Source organism: Ammospiza nelsoni, chromosome 3 (genome assembly GCF_027579445.1).
Source record: "Ammospiza nelsoni isolate bAmmNel1 chromosome 3, bAmmNel1.pri, whole genome shotgun sequence".
In the NCBI taxonomy this organism is placed as follows: Eukaryota; Metazoa; Chordata; class Aves; order Passeriformes; family Passerellidae; genus Ammospiza; species Ammospiza nelsoni.
The window spans coordinates 20,882,908-20,901,136 of NC_080635.1; the positions used below are offsets into that span (position 1 = coordinate 20,882,908).

Genomic DNA, 18,229 nt, shown 5'->3' on the forward strand with positions numbered 1-18,229 from the left:
TTTAGATGAGCAGAAGTTAGAAATGAAAAAAACATTCTCGTCAAAATTGTTTGTATTTGATATCATAGTGAAATCTGAAAGGCTGTCTGTAAATGACTCCTCTGCTGCAAGTGTTTTCTTACATGGACTGCAAATTGGCAATGTTTGGTCCGAGTCAATGTGTTGGTAAGAGTGTTTCCTAAATTCCCATTTGCATTTGGAAAAAACTACTTTGGTAAATTAACTCTTGTGAAAATCTGAACAGTGCTGAAAATGGTAATTTGTGCCTTTAGGTCCAGTAGTACTGATGAGAATGATCCTAACGAGGTGTTGGAACACGTTCCCTGGGTTTGAGTCTCACAAGGGTAGCACCTGCTACTTTCAGACACCTTACAAAGCCACAGACTTCTGTAGCAAGCAGTGTGATTGGTTAAACATTTATTAATTGTGACAAGAACACCCAATTTATTTCAGTACTCCAGCTTATTTACTGCTCTTTCACCTTTGTATTTTGTATTGAAAAAGTAAAATGAATATTGATAGAGGTAGATATTGATTTCTAAATTTATAGCCCCTTCTCAGCCTGCAATCAAAGTCACATACCAATAGGTTTGTGTATATTAGTAACAAAGGATGTAGCTTTACTTGTACAGCATTGAAGCAAGAAAGTTTGAGCAGCACAGTGCATTTTATTGTTTCAAAAATGTCATTTGTAAAGGTGAAGAAAAGATGTGTTGAATAGCAGTAAAGAAAATGGGAGATAATATAGGCATGGGTGGGTGGGAACTGACAGTACTGATACAGGAGTATCATATTCTGTCTTTTTTCCTAGGATGAATTTTCTATTTTGTGGATGTTTCATATATCCCATATGTGTATTGTTAAACCTAGATAAGTAATTAATCAACAAAAAACTGATACTAGTAAAAATTGATTACTTCCCACAACTGAAGTATGAGGTATTGTACCTTTTAAATACTCTTTTGGATGACTTCTTCCATGAAACCAATATTATTCCAGTGATTCTGTTCTCATGTGAGAACAGGTCATTTTCAATGACCTTCTCTCCCCTCTGATTACCTGAGTGGTAGAGCTATTTCATGTGACACCCTGACATATTTCACTGCAGCAATACAGTGCTCTCAAGTTTGTAAAAGGACCTCTTAGACAAACAAATTCATTGTCATGGAATTAGCCCTTCTAATACTGGGTCCAGTTTAATGAAAGTGATAATAAAATAGCAACAACAACAAAAATTTTGCTAGAGAAAGAACATTCTTTGCAAGGTAGTGTTACTACTTGAAACACATGCACTGAGAATATTTGCAGCAATTTCAGTCTTAGATTATCTAGTTTAAGTCTCATATCAAACCAATAGGTGCTACATAATTTTAGATACCATATACTGAATATGCATTTATCCCAGTTTCTTTCTAATTGGCTCTTCTGTACAAGATTTTTGATTTTTACCATCTCCTGTTAAATCTCAGAGATATTTTAGATTTTTTTTTAAATAACAAACCTCTAAGTTGGGGAAAAAATCCCAAATTCTGCTTCACATCTCATATTTGTATGCCTTGTAAATAGTAATTTATTTCTATTTCAAAACAATCTTTTTCTCTGGTATTGCATAGTGTGGTTTACAGTTTGAAGCAGTGTTAAAAACCTGCAAAAACCAATTATAAGAACAGGAAACTATTTTTTATTTAAAATGTAGAAAATGTTTATATAAAATAGATAAATTACTATGCATGTAATGGGCACTTTAATGCTTACCTTTTTACAAAAACAAATTTCAGATGTCATATTCTTTATCTAGTTGGCATGTTGCATGCACATGCTACACTTCAGGCTGGTCCTGATTGAAATGACCAAGTTGAAAGTCTCATTTTAAAGAATGTGTTTTAATGAAAAATATGACAGTTTCTTAATTACAGCAGAAATAGTGAGCACTGCTATAATGCCATCATGACTCACTTTAACAAGGTAATCAAAAGGGTACATGTTTTCATTCCTTTTTAAAAATTGCCAGTGGAACAGCTAAGCAAACTATTTTGCTGATGCTTAATATGTCAGTGATTAAAAATCAGACCTGAATATCTGCAGAACCAAAACGATGATTTGAAAAAGATTGTGATTACAGTGTGGTAACAGAGGTGGCTGAGGCTGAGTTTGTGGTGAAGGTCAACTTAGTGCAGTAGTTTCAGGGAAAAGGTAAACTTTGGGGTACTTGGATGAACTGACCATAAATTTCCAAAACTCTAGACAATAAGCCTATTTTCTTTTAACTTGATTCACTGCTTTTCTGTCTTCCAAATGTACAACTCTATAGGCAGAAATCCCTTGTCACAGGGCAATTCACAGCATTGGCATGTTGTGAATCCTCTCCCATATTGCATTGCACCATTTCTTACCCTCAGTCTGCCCAAATCCTTCCTGGCATGCACTTCATGCCTGCTTGGTTGTGCAGCCCATGGACTCTCATTTTTCTTTGGTTGGTATGTAACTTGGCAGCAAGTTAAATTTTAGGGACTTCTTTCTGTTTTTTGGTTCTTCTACCATATTGTCTCACCAAACTAGAAGTTAAAAGATTGCAGAGTGCCATCCAGTATTGGAAGCTGCAGTCCCTTCAGAGCAAAAGGCTTCCTGTGTTGAGCTTGAGGTGGCTGGTTCAGGCAAGGCATCTTACATACAAGGACCAGAGTTCAGAAAGTTCAGTAACAAACTTCAGAAGACCTGCAATTCAACCAGGACAAGCTTATCCTGCAAAATTGCTGATGGGTTTCTTGTGATCTAGAGAGAAGACAATATTCTACAGGCTGTACACACAGCCACTATAAAGTCAAGAAGAAACATTCAGATTGATAGAAGATGACTGTGCCTGTTTTTCTAAGGGTTCTTATCTTGTGAAATGTGGAAGCTTCAAGAATGATTCCCTGAATAACTCTGGGAATCTTTCATAAGGTAGCTGTTTCTGGTTATGGAAACCCTTCAAATTGCCTCTACTGGGAGCTGAACTTTCTGGTTCTTATGGGTCCCTTCCACCTTGAGATTTCTGTGATTCCATGGATTTTTTGGCTTCACTTTCAAGAACCATAAACCAGCTTACTGGAGAATATAAACAAAGAGAGTACCCTTAATATAGTGGAAATATGAGGGGGAAAAAGGCTAAACCAGGCATTATTTTCAAGTTTCATTAAACAGTTGTATACTTGAGGACTGGCTTTGAGTGAGGCAGAGATGTCAGTAGGGAGACTCATCCTCAAGGGCAGTTATGTGCTCTGCAAGTTCTGCACATTCTCTGCCAGATATCATATTAAAGTGGTTCCCCATGGAGAGGAGCCACCTCCTTTTTATGTGCAGTTTGTTAGAACCATCACCTTCCTCAGATGGGCAAATGGATGTCCTGTAGTTTTCCTAGAATTCAACCAATAAAAGAAGTACCTGATATTTCTGTCAGTCAGTTTTAGGTAATTGCAAAGGATTTTTGTTAAAACATGGACAGTTTGGCAGTTAAAACATGGACAGTTTTGCAGTTAAAACATGTAGTTTTCTCTCAGTCAACATTATTTCTTATCCCATCTCTCTACAACAACCTCTCAGTTGTTGGTGACTAGTTTTTCCTTCTCCTGAGGGAATAGGGAGCACTGCTGCAAACAGTCCCTGGTATTATGCAAAAACCACTTTTCTTAAAGGTTTGTCAGCATATGATTCACTTTCTGAATAAGGAAGGAGGTCTGTGCATAAACCTGATAGATTTATGCAGAAAGTTTTGACCCTTCAGAGGAGTTTACCATGCGAGGAAATAAAATTCATTGATCAGGTTTCCAGTGCAGGCAAGATTTCTGTCTTTTTGTAAAAGCCTTGCAATTGGTGGAAAAGTTCCTAATAAAATCTGTTGTATATACCTCTGGGTTTCACAAAGAAAATTTTTGCTTTGGATTTCCACTGGGTTTCATTGTAAGGCTGCGAGTCTTTCTGTAAAAGTGAGGGAATGCTTATCAGATGGGATTCATTTTGCTGAATTTTGGGGGAGTTAAACAGAACTTTGCCATGTCCCCCAGTGAGAATGCTTCTTCCAAAGTGCCATCCAGTGACAGTGTTTCTGTCATCAAAGACAAGGCATAAAACAAAGACTTTTGGACTGAAGTGAAAAGACAGTCTTGGATATTCAAGAGATTCCCCTTACAGAGGGATAAATTGCAATCTAAAAACACCAACTCTTCCAACCAGTTTTATAGCAGCAAAGACTGAATGGGCATGAAGTTTTACTCCACATACAGTGTAACCCAGTAAAGGATGGAAGGAGAAGAGCACCTGCAAATCCAATTCCTAGTGATCTGTGTTTCTGGATAACCAGTTGTACCTAAAATTCAGTGTCACAGTCTTCATTGGTGTGTGAATTTATGTTTATATATTCAGGAGAGTTGAAAATAAATTGAAATCTAGAGCCTGTGCTTCAAGATAGGGTGTGTTTACTCAGGCCCTTGAGATGGAGTAGTAGGAATGAACTATGGCAGTGCAGACATCAACAAAACTCTGCTGTGGATACGGGATAAATACAGAGGCATCCAGCACCTGCTGAAGTCATAGCTATGTCCTCTCTGCTATTCTTATCTCTCTGTTAGAATAAAATTCAATGCAAGCAGACTTACCTGAACATAATAATTCTAAAGTTATTCTTTAGATAGTCTTAGATAGCTCAGTGTGAGGGATGTGTTAGTCTGGTGAAATAAAACAGTCTCAAATATTAAACTAAACAATTTTCATAGCATTCTCATAGCTGAGTTGTTTTAGTTTTGGTTTGGTGTTTTGTGGGTTTTTTAGTAGATACACAGCCATATGTACTGAATTTTGAAAATCACTGCAGGTACCGAGTTTTAAAATCACCATGCAGCTGGTGGCTGTGCTTCTGAAGCTGTGTTTGTGCAATTACCCAAAACAATTTTAAGAACATAAACATCTAGGCAGTCTGATTCCCATTTTGCTAGTTAGAGAGAGCTGGCATAAAAAGACAGACTGCAGCAATGTATTTTTCTGATTGGTTTCCTTGTGTATCAGGATCAGTCCCTACTGCTCTGAGCTCATCTGTCTGGTGAGGAGTCAGAAAAGAAAAAGAATAGATGAAATATTAAATGCTTTCAGAAAATGAGGGGGAAAGTGCACCAGCTTTTAAAGAGAATCAGCATGTATCATTTCTGCTTCCATTGGCTGTTTATCCAACATCAATACAACACTTTAGGAGCCAAATTACTAAACAAGCTGCCAATTAGGCTTGCAGTCAGCTGGATAGATTAGTGGCTAAGAGAGGCAGATACAAGATTTTCATCTCTTGAGCCAATTACGCAAGTGAATTACCATCCACAATGCTCCTTGGAAGATTTGAGGTAGAAAGACTGACTCTGCTGTGATAGACATAAGTGAGATCCAGGGTAGGGGGTAAGGGTTAGCAGGCCATGTATTGCAAAAATTACCCAAGCAAAAAGAGATCCTTCTAGGAAAGGATTTAAAGGATTTAAGGCTGCTGGGAGCGATAGAAGAGGAAATAATAGTTGTGGTATGCTCTGTGAAGGCATTGCTGTTCTGCTCACAAGTCTTAATCATACAAAAGAAAGATGAAAGGGTAAAACTATATTTATGTACAGTGCCATTTTCTCAGAACTGTTTAAAACCCCGTTTTCTTAACATCAGAAATAGTGTGGTGGCCCGAGATGAAATTGCTTCACTATGCCTTCATTTGTTTCTTACAGCTTGGGAGGGTTGAGAGGGAAAAAAAAGAAACATAACAAAAAACCCACACATTTTCTTAAATAAGGTTATCTGAGAGCTTGATCTTAGCTGTATTCTGGTTTTATTCAGCCCAATATAAGCCAAACATGCTTGATGCTAGTCTTATCCAGCAATTGGACCATACAAATAAATATTGTGACAATAGTAGTTTATGAGGTCATAGCTCCTTTATTATTCTGTAATAAACGATAACTTCAATGTTGAGCTTTGAATCTGTAGAAGCATTTTGCAAATAAAATGGGTCTATCAGATCAAAACTGTTCATAGGCTCATTTGTTTCCTGCTGACAATGCTGTACACTGGTGTAACATTGTTTCTTAAATATGAAGCAAATTTAAAAGCTGAACTTTTGCAAGCTGCTGTATCCAAAAATGATTAAACAGATGTGAAGCCTGCAGCAGCATTAGACCTCTGATCTGATTTTAGCTTACAGATGGAATTAAATTAATTCATGGCAATCACTGTAAAATCAAGGGTATGGCACTGAATGCTAGTGTACTGTTTAACCAGGACATACCTGTCTCAACAGCTGTTAAGAAAAAATTACATACCTTTATTTTTCACTGAAACCTGCCTTTCATGCCATCATAAGTATCATACCAAAATTAAACAAATGTGATGAGTTTTTTGCTTTCCACTTCCCAGTTTTGTCACTTGCTACTCACTGACTCTATATTCCATGTATGTAAGGTCATATGCATAAAAAATGTAGACCTTGAAGTGTGTCTCTTCATATACACAAAGATTTGAGAATTGTCCTTTTTTCTTTCAGCTGGCAGTATTGCAGAGAAAAGGAACATAAGCTGAGGGTATTTTACAGAGCTGCCTTTTCAAACAAGTTAATATACCTTAATATTTTCTCCTCTCTCATATAATGGCAGCCTCTTCTACATGCAGACTACTCATCTGGTAGATCAGGAATCAATTGTTAGGGTTGCTAAAAACATTTTCTATCTGTAGAAAAAAAAAAGCTGTACTGCACAGGAGATTCCTAAAAATTATTAGTGCAGAGGCATCCTTGTAACTTCTGGAAACCTCATACAACATTAAAATTACAAAAATATATCCCCACTTTTTTTTTTTTTTAATTGGATTCTGCATAGTTATTTTTTGTGGGACAGCACAATGGGTTGGTTTTGCTCTTGCTCCTGGGTGGGTCAAGACTGAACACGTCCCAGAGGTAGCACAGCCCTTTTCAAGGCCGTGTGCTTGGACCATTCTCTCTAACAGGCCCTACTGGCTAGTCCAAGAAGTGCCATAGGCATGAATTAAAAACTGAACTTGAAGATGAATATTACAAGGACAATTACTGCTTTTAATTAGAAAATAAAAGCCCAAAGCACAGGAATGGGGGTCAGGGGAATAGCTCACCGTGTAGCATGATTTTTAAGAGCTCTCTCCCATCATGCAGTCTATCAGCAATGCAAATGTTGAGATTTTTTCCAACCTGCTGATTGCACATGAAATGGAGGAAGAGGGCAATACCACTATCCACATTCTTTGGATTCAAGTAAAATATATTGCATTACAGATAAATTTTTCAAGTGATGGGTGAGAATTGCAGGAATGTTAAAGGCAGACATAGATAGTATTCATATAAAAACTATACTGCAATGCAATGGCCAGGGTATATTAAGTATTTTTCACTATTCAAATAAATGCAATCTGAATTCACCTCATTTATGAGAAGGAGTAATTAGTCAATTACTAATATAGGCAAGGTGGGTGGGGTTTTGGTTTTGCTTTATTCTTGCTGTAGTACAAAGCCTTCAAACACATTATCCTTTGGACAGTGTATGTTGTTTGATTGTTTGCCAAAAGTGGGTTGTGAAACCAAGTTTATCGTGGCTTCTCTTTTCTTTCTTTTTCTTTTTTCTCCTTTTTTTTTAATCTGATGATATACAAGAGTAAAACAGGTCTCTAAGGGAGAGCTTATGTTTTAATAGGAGATATAAAAGTATGTACACTGGAGGGAAAAATAGGTATCATATTCTAGCAGTACTTATATGTCTTTAAAAACAAATAATTCCAATTATCTTGTCAGGGAAAAACAGCATTGAATTGCTTCAAAAGGTATCAAAAATAGAAGCACCAGTTTACTAAATAACATGTCAAAGTACAGAGTGTTGTTTCTTATATCTTCTTTGTGGGGTTCCTCTGGCTGTCTCAGGAATTGAAATTCATATAGAAAGGTACATCTGTTACAGGAAGAGCTCTGTGGGTTTTTCCCCTGAATAGACTAAAACAAAAAAGCTGTTTACGTTGTCTCAGGCTATGCCTTGCATACTGTTCCAGCAGCATTGCTGCCTCTGCCTAGGCAGCATTATGAATGGTTTCATGTTTCCAGTTTTTAGGTGTCATAAAATACACTCTTGTGCTTGCTCTTTCCTTCTTGGCAGGTCTGTTGGATCTCTCTTCTCCTTGAAGTTTTCCCCCTAATTGTTCCACAAACATTTACTGGAATGATTCTTCATTTTTTGCCATCACTTTTTACAAAAAGTGGACCAAAACACAGTTCCAGGGTTTTACCTATGAGGTTTGCCAGAATTTTTGTTGAACAGTAACCTTTCTTCCTTCCTTTTTTATTTTTTTCTTTTTTTAGCTAGAAAAGGTTACAAAGCCCATGTTGTGTATGCCAGGCTGTGCCAGGGACTCATTTGTATGAAAATTGCCTCTGCCTGTGGGGGCCTGAAAAGAAAGGAAGTCTTGGACATTGAATTTTGTGCTGGTCAGTTCAAGAAGAACCCTCTCAGGGACTGGAGGCTGCTGACTTAAAAGCCTTTATTTTAAGCCTAGCATTAAGCATAGCTTCAAACCAGTATTAAAGGATGCCTTCCCTCAATGCACTCCTTTTTTTCTTTGACTCAGGAACTGAGATACTAGAAAGCAGTCTGCCTTTTATGTAGCCAATGTTTTACTGAATATGAACAGATCTATAGTGGATAATGCTGGAGTACTATAAATTCATCATCACAATCATCATGAGGTTTTTAATGTGCACTTCTCATTTTGAATTTCTCTCTGTATATGCAGTTTCCACTGTGAGACCTTGCTTTTTTGTGTGTGTGGGATAAATTAGGCTTTTTAGAAGCTCATGTTCAACTTTTATGTGTTCTTGTTTAGTAAGTTAATATAATGATAAGCCAGCTGCTTGTCAATATTATAGTCTCCAAGAACTCAAAATCACAGGCTTCTACTACAGTATTTTTTAAAAAGTAGCAGGCAGAATAAATAGGTAGAAAATCAAACAGATAGTTTGGAAGCTGGGCACATTGAGGGGTTTTTTTTATTTTGTTGTTGGGCAGGGTGATGTTGAATAATGCTGAAAACAAAATCCAGCTGTCTACGTGCAACTGCTTGTGTTCAAAACCTTCAGTCCTTTTTAAATTGTTTGCATGGTGGAAGTTGATAAATTTTAACACAGATTCCTGAAATAAATATCCCTTGTGCAAGATACTTACATTTAGAAGGCTTATCCATGCATTGTCTCTAAACTCTGGTTTGGGGAGTCTGGAAAAATTAGCTTTATTATTTTAACTTCACTTTTTTTTTTTTAATGATGTATTCATGGGGGGAAGAAAACCTTTCTTATAAAAAAATTAATCTGTTATTGTAACAAATATATACTAACACTTGCAATGTTGGTACTCTTTTCTGTGGTATGTATGCAGCATTTCTCAAAGATCTCAATGCTAAGGAGAAGAGAGTGTAAATGACACTTAGTAAAATTGAAAACACCAAAAGTAACGTTGGACATATCGAAATTCACAATGTTCAATAAAAGAGAAACAGTAAAGGTATAGTTGAATATGAATTACAGAGTGGTTGACCATCTGTCTATACTGTTTCTGTAAGAGCTGTAATTGTTTAATAAGAATGTTTTTATTGGGTTTTCTTGAGGGAGGTCATTGATAAATATTACTAAGAACAGAGTGATGGTCATGTTACTATGATGTGTCTCTCCGTAGTAACTGCATAGGACTAGAAATTCATGTGATCTTGGCAATATACTGGTAGACATCTGCAGGTGATTTATATTCTTTGAATCTGATGTGAAATCCACCATATTGGAATACAATATGATACTATTTGTCATATGTAAAAACAGAATGAATCCTCAAAAGCATTAAAAATAAAAGCATTAGACTGTATTATTTAGAATCATATGTAGTCAAGAGGTCAACATGTGCAAAGGCAGCCTGTTCTAGAAACCTGTTAGATAAATTAGGAGAATAAGAAGGTTTAAAGCTTTAAGGGAGATTATCCTGCTCTTCTCCACATGGCAGGCAGTGCTGATTAATGCTGTGTATTTCTTTAATCTCAGGGTTTGTAGGTGAAAACACCCAACCAATCCCAGAAAACAACATTGGAAACAGAATGCTTCAGAGTATGGGCTGGACCCCAGGCACAGGTCTCGGACCAGATGGCAAAGGAATAGCAGAGCCCATACGAGCCATGCAGAGGCCCAAAGGACTTGGACTTGGATTTAGCTGACAGAGATAAAAATAAAGCTCAAAATTAATTTAAAAAGAAAAAAAAAAAAGAAAGAAAAAGGAAAAAATGGCAAACATATTATTTGTTGTGATCGGCAAATCCAGTTTTTCTTCTCTCAAAGATGGCTGAAGTCAACGAGCTTCACACAGCTCCCACCAGCTGCAAGGTACAGCCGCAGTGACAGAACCGGCATTCGAGTCTGACTTCACAATGGTGCTAAAATGTACAAAAACTTCTACTTTTTTATTTTCTGTGGTCTTAAAGTTTGTATTAAGCATAAAATTCAGTGTACTCACTTTTTTTGGTAAAAGCTTCTGGCACAGCAGGTTTTTTTTAGTATGTAAGGAAATTTTGTTTTGTAGGTATAATTTCATCTCAAGAGCCTTGATAAGATTTGTTGAGGAAAATGGAACTTTTTACAGCTATTGTGGCTTCCCCCTTTTCAGGCAAAATTTCCAAGCCTGGTATTTATAGTGTTTAACAGTATTTGAGTATAAGTTGTCATTATGGCCATAATACATACATGTTTCCCAGTGGAGGGTGATATGGTATGCAATTTTGTCTAAGAGCATGAAAAACAGCTTTGTTGTCATAGGAATCTCATCCCAACACCATTTTCTGGCAATGTATTACTGTCTTCCACATTCAAGCTGAGAAGTAATGCTTTTATACTTGTTTTTATGTTTACAAAATGATCTTTCCTCAGCAAATACTTTACAGAGTTAAAGTTTACTCCAACTTTGGCTTTCCCTTCATATTAATAATCCTCAGTGTTGCCACATTTAAGAATAGTTTGAGCTTTGAAACAGGAAATTGTATTTCAGGGATGACTGTGTTTCAGTGTTTTTCTGGGGTTTGGCACATTTTAAACAATGCAGTATTCAACATGGTGTTAACATTTGGTTTGTGACTGAGCTGTTGCCAATGAGCCACAATCTTTAAGGATCATGAACAGAAAAAGGGCAAGGAGAAGCAGGATTAGGATGGAGGAAAGGAAGGAAAAAGATGCTTTGATGGCATCTCACAAATCTAAGCTAGCAATTTAAAATCAAGAGGGATCATTAAGTGTTTTAATCAGTATCCTAATGTATCTAATGTCAGCAGAAGCAATTTCATTAAGCACCAACCAATCAAGCTCCTAGGGTACTTATTAGTCTGCAGGATAAAACAAATTCCACTTTAAAATTAAATGATAGGGCTGAAGGAAACTGTTTTTCAGATGGACTAAGGAGAAAATCGTGCTCCTCTCACCACCCATGCCTCTAGTAGCTGGCAACATTTACCCTCATTGCAGAGGGAACAGGATTTGATTCTGCAGTCTTTTTTTTTTCTTCAAGAGGAGGATCTCCCTTCCTCAGCTCCCAGGCTGCAGAGAAAAATACTTAGTTCCAGATGCTTGCAAAGATATTTCTTTAGCATAAAAAGAGCACAGTTTTACTCATGCAACTGTGAAATATAGTGATTCATTTTAAGACGTGTTTTTATTACTTTCCTTTTTCTCTCAGCTTCACCCATTTTTCCAGGAAAATAGTAGCAGGAAGAGGAAAACCAGCAGCATTATAGCATTAAATTTGCTTGAAAGAAATGTTCATATTTTCCAGTGCAATTACTGTCTGTTTGGGGACGTTGTTTCAGCATACCACCATAGTGTAGAGATTACAGATTAGTAGCTGATGTTGTTTTTATGATAGTTGAATGCACATGTTCTTTGAGTTTCAGGAAGACCATTTATTGCTGTTTAAATACTTTGTATGATTGTGTGGTTTTACTTTTTAAAATTATAAGAAATTTTAAACAGAATTGGGATTTATACAGCAAAAGATACGTTTTATTGTAAGGTTTTGAGGCATAGCATAATGTGAGTTTGCCACTTCAAATATCTCTTGCACAACTGAACTTGGTTAAATACATTCCATATCCAAAGAATTTCAAGGCCACATAGTTACAGAGGGCCAAGAGCCTGGAATTCTGCAGCTGGCAGAGGTGCCCACTTGTGTGTTATTCCAAATAATGCATTTCTGTGGCCTGCACCTGTTCTGACAGTGCCATGTGCTCCTGAGAGCAAATGAACTCTGACAACCTCTTTGTTTTGTACGCTGCAATCAGAAATCCCTTAAAATCATTTTCAATGTGTGAATTGCAAAAGTGAATATTTTAAGATCTGTTTGTTGTAGCTCTATCTGTAAAACTGTAAAAGAATACTCAGTCTGTTAAAATTCCACTGTTCTGCTATAGTTCCAAAACCTGCATGTCTTGGACTGGAAGTATGGCACCTATAACACTTCTTTGAAGTATTTCTGTACAATTTATCATAGCAGTAGTTTCTCAAGAAATAAGTGTAGAGCCCCAGAAGTTCTTGAAACTGTTTCCTGTTTTTAAAAGGTAAGAGGGAAATAATGCATACATATTGAGGAAAAATATCTTTAGCTCATTCAACTCTTTTTTCATGCATTCCTACAGATGCAGTGAAGCAGCCAGCCTAGTAGACTGTCATAATGGATGAACTATGTAATCAGATTGAAAACCTTAAATTTTTTTGTTCTAAATCAGCCTTTTAGTGAGAATCTATTAGACATTAAGGTTAGTTAAACTGGTTTTGATATAGAGATAGATGCACTTGGTTTTCCCCAGGTATTATCAATAGATGCCTCTGCTGACAGTACACGTTATCTGTTAGAAGCTGTAGAACAAAGTGATTTATTAAAATATTTTAATGTAGTGTTTTGAGATATTTTTTGTGCAGTAAAATTCCCTTTCTGGCTCACACTGTGGTTTCATTTTCAGTTTTCCACATCTCACAGGAGTGGTTTTAAAGATACTCTAGCAGTGTGATTTCATACAGTTAAAACTAGTGTTAAGAAACAAAACAAAAATTAATTGCAGATTTTTTTTTAAAGCCATTGCAATGTTATTTGGCTTTGAAACAGGTCAAAATACTTGGATTTACTGTTTGTTTTCTTCAGATCTTTCCTATGTCTAACCTGCAATCATACTGTGATACCTGCTATAAAGCTGGAACACATTGTTTTAAACTACATATACAAGTTTTTTCAGATAATAATTCTTTATGCCTGTGACACTGAAGTTTTTTGCCTACATAAATAAATACGGGATCATCTTGTATCTAAAAGTTGTCATCCATCACTTGCCAGATTCTTTCCATTTAAATATTTGAATCAGTAGCTCAGCTGTTACCATGATATTCTTCCTCTGAAGAATGTGTAGTGAAGAGAAGAGATGTTGCCTATTATCAGCACTGTGTTTTGCTACATGTTCCATGGTGTCTCCAAGTTCTGTGAATTGAGCCATTAACTGTTAATAAAAGAAACCCATGAGCAGTGTCTTATATCTAAATGAATATTTGTCAAAGTCAGAGAAGCATTATCAATATGCTTGTTTAACAAGTTTGTCCCTGCATTTGTCTTTCTGCAATTAGGTCAATAATGGGTGTAGAACAGCAGTAAATACCTAAACGCTTTGTATAGAACGCTTTGCTCTAACAACACAAATGCAAGATGGAATAAAATAAATAGACTCAATTCTTCATGGGCTTTGATTGTTCTTTTCTTTAAACTACCCTTTTTCAGTAGTGCTATTGCACAGGTGAGTACAAAGGCATGCTGTTTCTGGAAATATAATTAAAGTGGCTTACCCCATGTACCAAGTAAATGCATACTAGGTTAAGCTATTACACTGCCTTTTGTGTACTTTTTTGCTAGTACTTCTTTCCTAGGCTATTATTATCCTGCTGAAGAGGTTACACCACAATATCAGGAAATGCCTCGTTTAAGATGTTTGCAATACTTTTGTTATCATATTCTTCTAAGACTTGCTACAAGTCTAAGTACAAGTTCCCTTCACTCCTTAGGTATGTGTATGCTTTGATAACCATGACATGGCCTTGTGCTTTCTCTTCCAACAGTTCTGCAGAATTGTTCCTCCAAGGAAAACTCACACAGTCTTTGTTTTATTTTCCCTCTCCCCTGCTCCCAGGGCACTTTCAATGAAGGCATATCAGAAATGGGAATCCCTCCCCTCTTAATCAAGAAACTTTCTAATTACACTTCCATCCCTAACAGAGTTTTCAGGAGCAGTGGAGTAGCTGCAAAAGGGTTAGCACACATTTACTTGCAATTGATCGCATTAAGTTTTTTGGGCTTCTCATGATTCTCTTCTGTCCTAGAACAAAACAGATAATGGAGCTGTTTTCACCATGTTGCTTGTATTTGAATATTCAATCATTAAGTAATAAATTATGTAAACTTGATCTCCCTCACTAATGAGAACTGGTTTTTAACAGCTATGAAAAGTGGTTTAAATTAATATGAGGTATTCTGTCTATAGAAGGTTGTTATTTTGGCCTGTTGATGACATTCCTATGATGAATTTAAACATTGGGGAGTTTGACTTCTGAAAGTGTGAACGTAAGTCATTAGCCTCTGAGGTATGTATGTGTTATTGTAAATATATGAGCTTATTAAAATGTCATTCAGAATATTTCATCATAGATATGCTCATTTCAGTTGTGTCTTGTCTATAATGTTGTCTTTTCTTCTTAATACTTGTCTATTTTTCTGAAAAACTGCAGCTCTGTGTGTGTTTTTAAGTGACAATACTCAGTGTTTCCTCTCTTGAAGCATAATTTCTTGTAAGTGGCAGGCCACTCAGGATTTTCTGTGATTTCTGCTACTCTACAGAAGTTCCTTTTCCATCCCCTTTCTAAGCCAGTTGCCTGAAGGGCCACATGTTGCCTTCATCAGTTGTAAGAGATTTTGACACTGAGAACTTGGGATTTCTTTGTCCTTGACGAGGCAGTTGTGTGGGTCCCTGTCCTTCCTGTGGCCCCGAGTCAGTGAGAGATTTGTCCACGTATCTGCCATTGGCTTCCAAATGTGAAGTACTGTCTAAAAATAAGCAGCATGGAAGAATTTGCAGACTGAGGCTGTGACTTTCTTCCTTGTAAAAGATACAGGTCCTAAATTTTCTGTGGCATCAGAGTTCCCTCAGGTCCCAGCTGCCTGTTTGCACGATTGTGCTGGCCCATCTTCAGCACTGAGCTCTTATAGAGCTGCTCTTTGGCTGCAGGAATGTACAGGTTAGCAGGTGGGTCATGTCAGTCTGTCTATCCTTGCAGTACCCACACCAATACATTCCAGCATTGTGGGGAGTCAGGCTGCCATGTCAGCCTGGAATATCTTAATTTTGCAGAGCACAAAATAAGGCACAGCAAGCCACTCATAAACGGTTGTCAGTTTAGTATTCAGGACGTGATTCTGTAGGTGGGATGGGATCTTGTCAATTCAAAAAGAATATAGCAGAAAAGAAAGAGTTGCAGGTAATGGAAAGGAACAAAGATCACTTCTAAAGCTGTGATACAGTGAGAAGTTTGAAATTTCTTAAATTTGGGGGCAGATGAGTAAGGGAAGTCATGCACCAGGTACGCAGAGAAAGAAAACGTTAATGTTCCAAGTAATATTTTCTTTAATTTACAAACAAGATGTTAGTGTTTGGCAAAACAGGCTCAACATTTTGATCCCCCACTGAAGGATGCTGGAGGTTTTAATGCCTGAGATAAGCTAAACTTCTCATGCATCTGCTATGTTGAATCCTACAAACTTTCTCTGCAAGTCATCTTATTCTACACCTGTCCACACTCCATCTTTCTCCATCTTCTACTCAAGCACTTTATTGTTTGTGCTGGACCTCAGATTGCTCCCTGCATGTCCATTCCCATGAATTTTGTTTTCTTTTTAAATGAGGTGTGATTTTTTTAATCCTCTTCCTTGGAAGTTGCCTATAATGTTGTTTTAACTTACCGTCCTACAAGGTAGATTTGAGTAGTTTAAGGAGATTCTTTGAAGAATCAGCACAAAGAGGTTCTAGTTTTTCCTCCCATAAAATGTTTCTACTTTTTTTGGATGTCTTTGAAGACCCCTACTGCTATTCACCATTGCTTTCTCTCTTGCACAAACTTGATTCTTTTCTTACAGAATATTGTGGTGGAGACTACAAGAATTTTTCTGATTGCATTTGCAAGTGTGCAGATTTTCAATTTCATGCCTTTGGTTTCAAGTCCTCAGAACTGAGTTTGAATTCCACACTTTTTTTTCCCCCAAAAGTTTCAGGTTATCCAGATGTTATACCTATTGTGAAGAAAGTGGAATGTTTCTCTAAAATTTTCTAGATGCCAGATTCTCAGTAGATGTGGTACTGGCTCACTCTTCCTCTAGTATCAAATATGATCTGCAACATGAACCATACATATGTAAATACAAGATGCAAAAGACTGTTGAATGAAAATGCCAGTGATACTCAGTATGTTAATTTGGATTAAACTCAAACAGTTCCACTGTCTGGAAGAACAGTTTACAGATTTCTTTTTTATATGCCTTATTACTGAAATAAGAGATTTTGAGCGTGAGCCTGTAATGATTTTAAGGGTTTTCATAATGTGATGTAAATAATAAGTAACACAATTACATAGTTGCCTTTATACTTACTGTGGTGTGTAAGCTGATTTATTTTTCATCTTCTTTTGTCAGTGAGCATGTGAATTGCAGTTCTGACTAACTGAATTTGGGCAATTTCTATCCATTGCCCATGAAGATATGTCAGCTGCTAAACAGTAGCTTTTAACCAGGAATTTTATAGAACAGAGATATGGACAGGAATGATAGCACTGGCAAAAGTGTTGGAATAGAGAAGATCACCTTTCAACCTCTATGTTGTACCTACCTGCAGTTTTCTCATTAAGCACTGGATCTTCCTTAGTAAAGGTTCACTAAGAAATGGTGTCAGGAATCAGACCTGCAGCCTGGAGTCCCAGGATTTGATACCTGTTTCATTGTTATTGCTAACATTAGAAGTGTTCCTCCCACAGCTGGCTTCCCTCTGAAACCTCCAGGGCTGTGAATGGTCACCACTCCAGGAGAGCTGCTGCTAGGGGCACTTTGCAGTGGGTGGGGTGCCTCAGGTGCTGACTTCATCTTGGGCTTTCCTTTAATAGAATAAATCCTGAATTTGCCCTATGGTCAGCCAAATCTGTGACTTCAGAGGAAAAAGATCTGCTCCTTAGGATAAGGGTATTTTCATATGAGATCTACATCTATATTAATCAAAAAAGTAAAACTTTTTTGTGTCAGATAATGTTTATTCACCAAAATCTAGTGGCTTGTGGAATATTCTAGTAAACTGCAGCCAAGACACAGTGTATTCCATGGGTTAGTCAGAAACTAAGTTACGCCAGTGTTCAGTTCTGGGTTACTAGTCCTTCTCCATAGGCTCAGGTACAGCCTCTCTTCTGGAAAATGAAAGAGCCTGGAAGCCTTGACAGTTTGAGGCCCCTGAAACTGCAGAGAAGGTCTCTCAGTGTCTCTCCAACCTTGAATGCTCCCCACCAGAGAGCAAAGAACTGCAAAACCTGAAATCACCCTGTGGCTTTTGTGGTTCTAGTGTGGGTCAATCATTGGAGGTTGCCCTTACAGCAGTTTCCATGCTTCCAGCTCAGAGGATGTGTTTTGGGAGGCTGGGGAGGCAGAGATGGCCAGGCTTCCTGCAGGGGAGCTGCTGACTGGGCAGGTCTAGAGGCTCCAAGTACACAGCAAGGAGCACCAGCTCAATAAAGTGTGATTTGGACAACACATTCTTGCTCCTCAACTTCTTTTGGAATTGTTGGAATGTCCTATGAAGAACAGCATCCAAGGCAAATTTCACTGCAGGTTTAAGGAAGGGCTGGCACATCTCAGTTTCTGAGAGCATTCTGAGTTAGCGGTAATGTCCTGGTAAATCAGTGTAAGTACAGGTTTGGACTTCCCAGAAGGGTCAAATGTGGTGATTGTGGAGTTTGCAGCCACTGCTGTGGGATTTTGTTGCAGGCACAGGCTGCCATCTCACCAGCCGTGTGAGAGGTTCATGCACTTCTGTGCAGATTGGTTATACATGCAGATTTTTAGGCAGTGGTTTGAGA

General features: G+C 37.4%; 1 protein-coding gene across 1 annotated transcript in view; it reads left to right on the forward strand.

Moving 5' to 3' along the window:
- Window positions 1–13,807, forward strand: part of GPATCH2 (G-patch domain containing 2) — a 119,069-nt gene extending 105,262 nt beyond the window's left edge. The window contains exon 10 of the mRNA XM_059468549.1: window positions 10,094–13,807. Coding sequence (XP_059324532.1) covers window positions 10,094–10,263 — 170 coding nt within the window. The 3' untranslated portion in view covers window positions 10,264–13,807. The remainder of the gene's footprint in view (window positions 1–10,093) is intronic.
- Window positions 13,808–18,229: the final 4,422 nt, after the last annotated feature.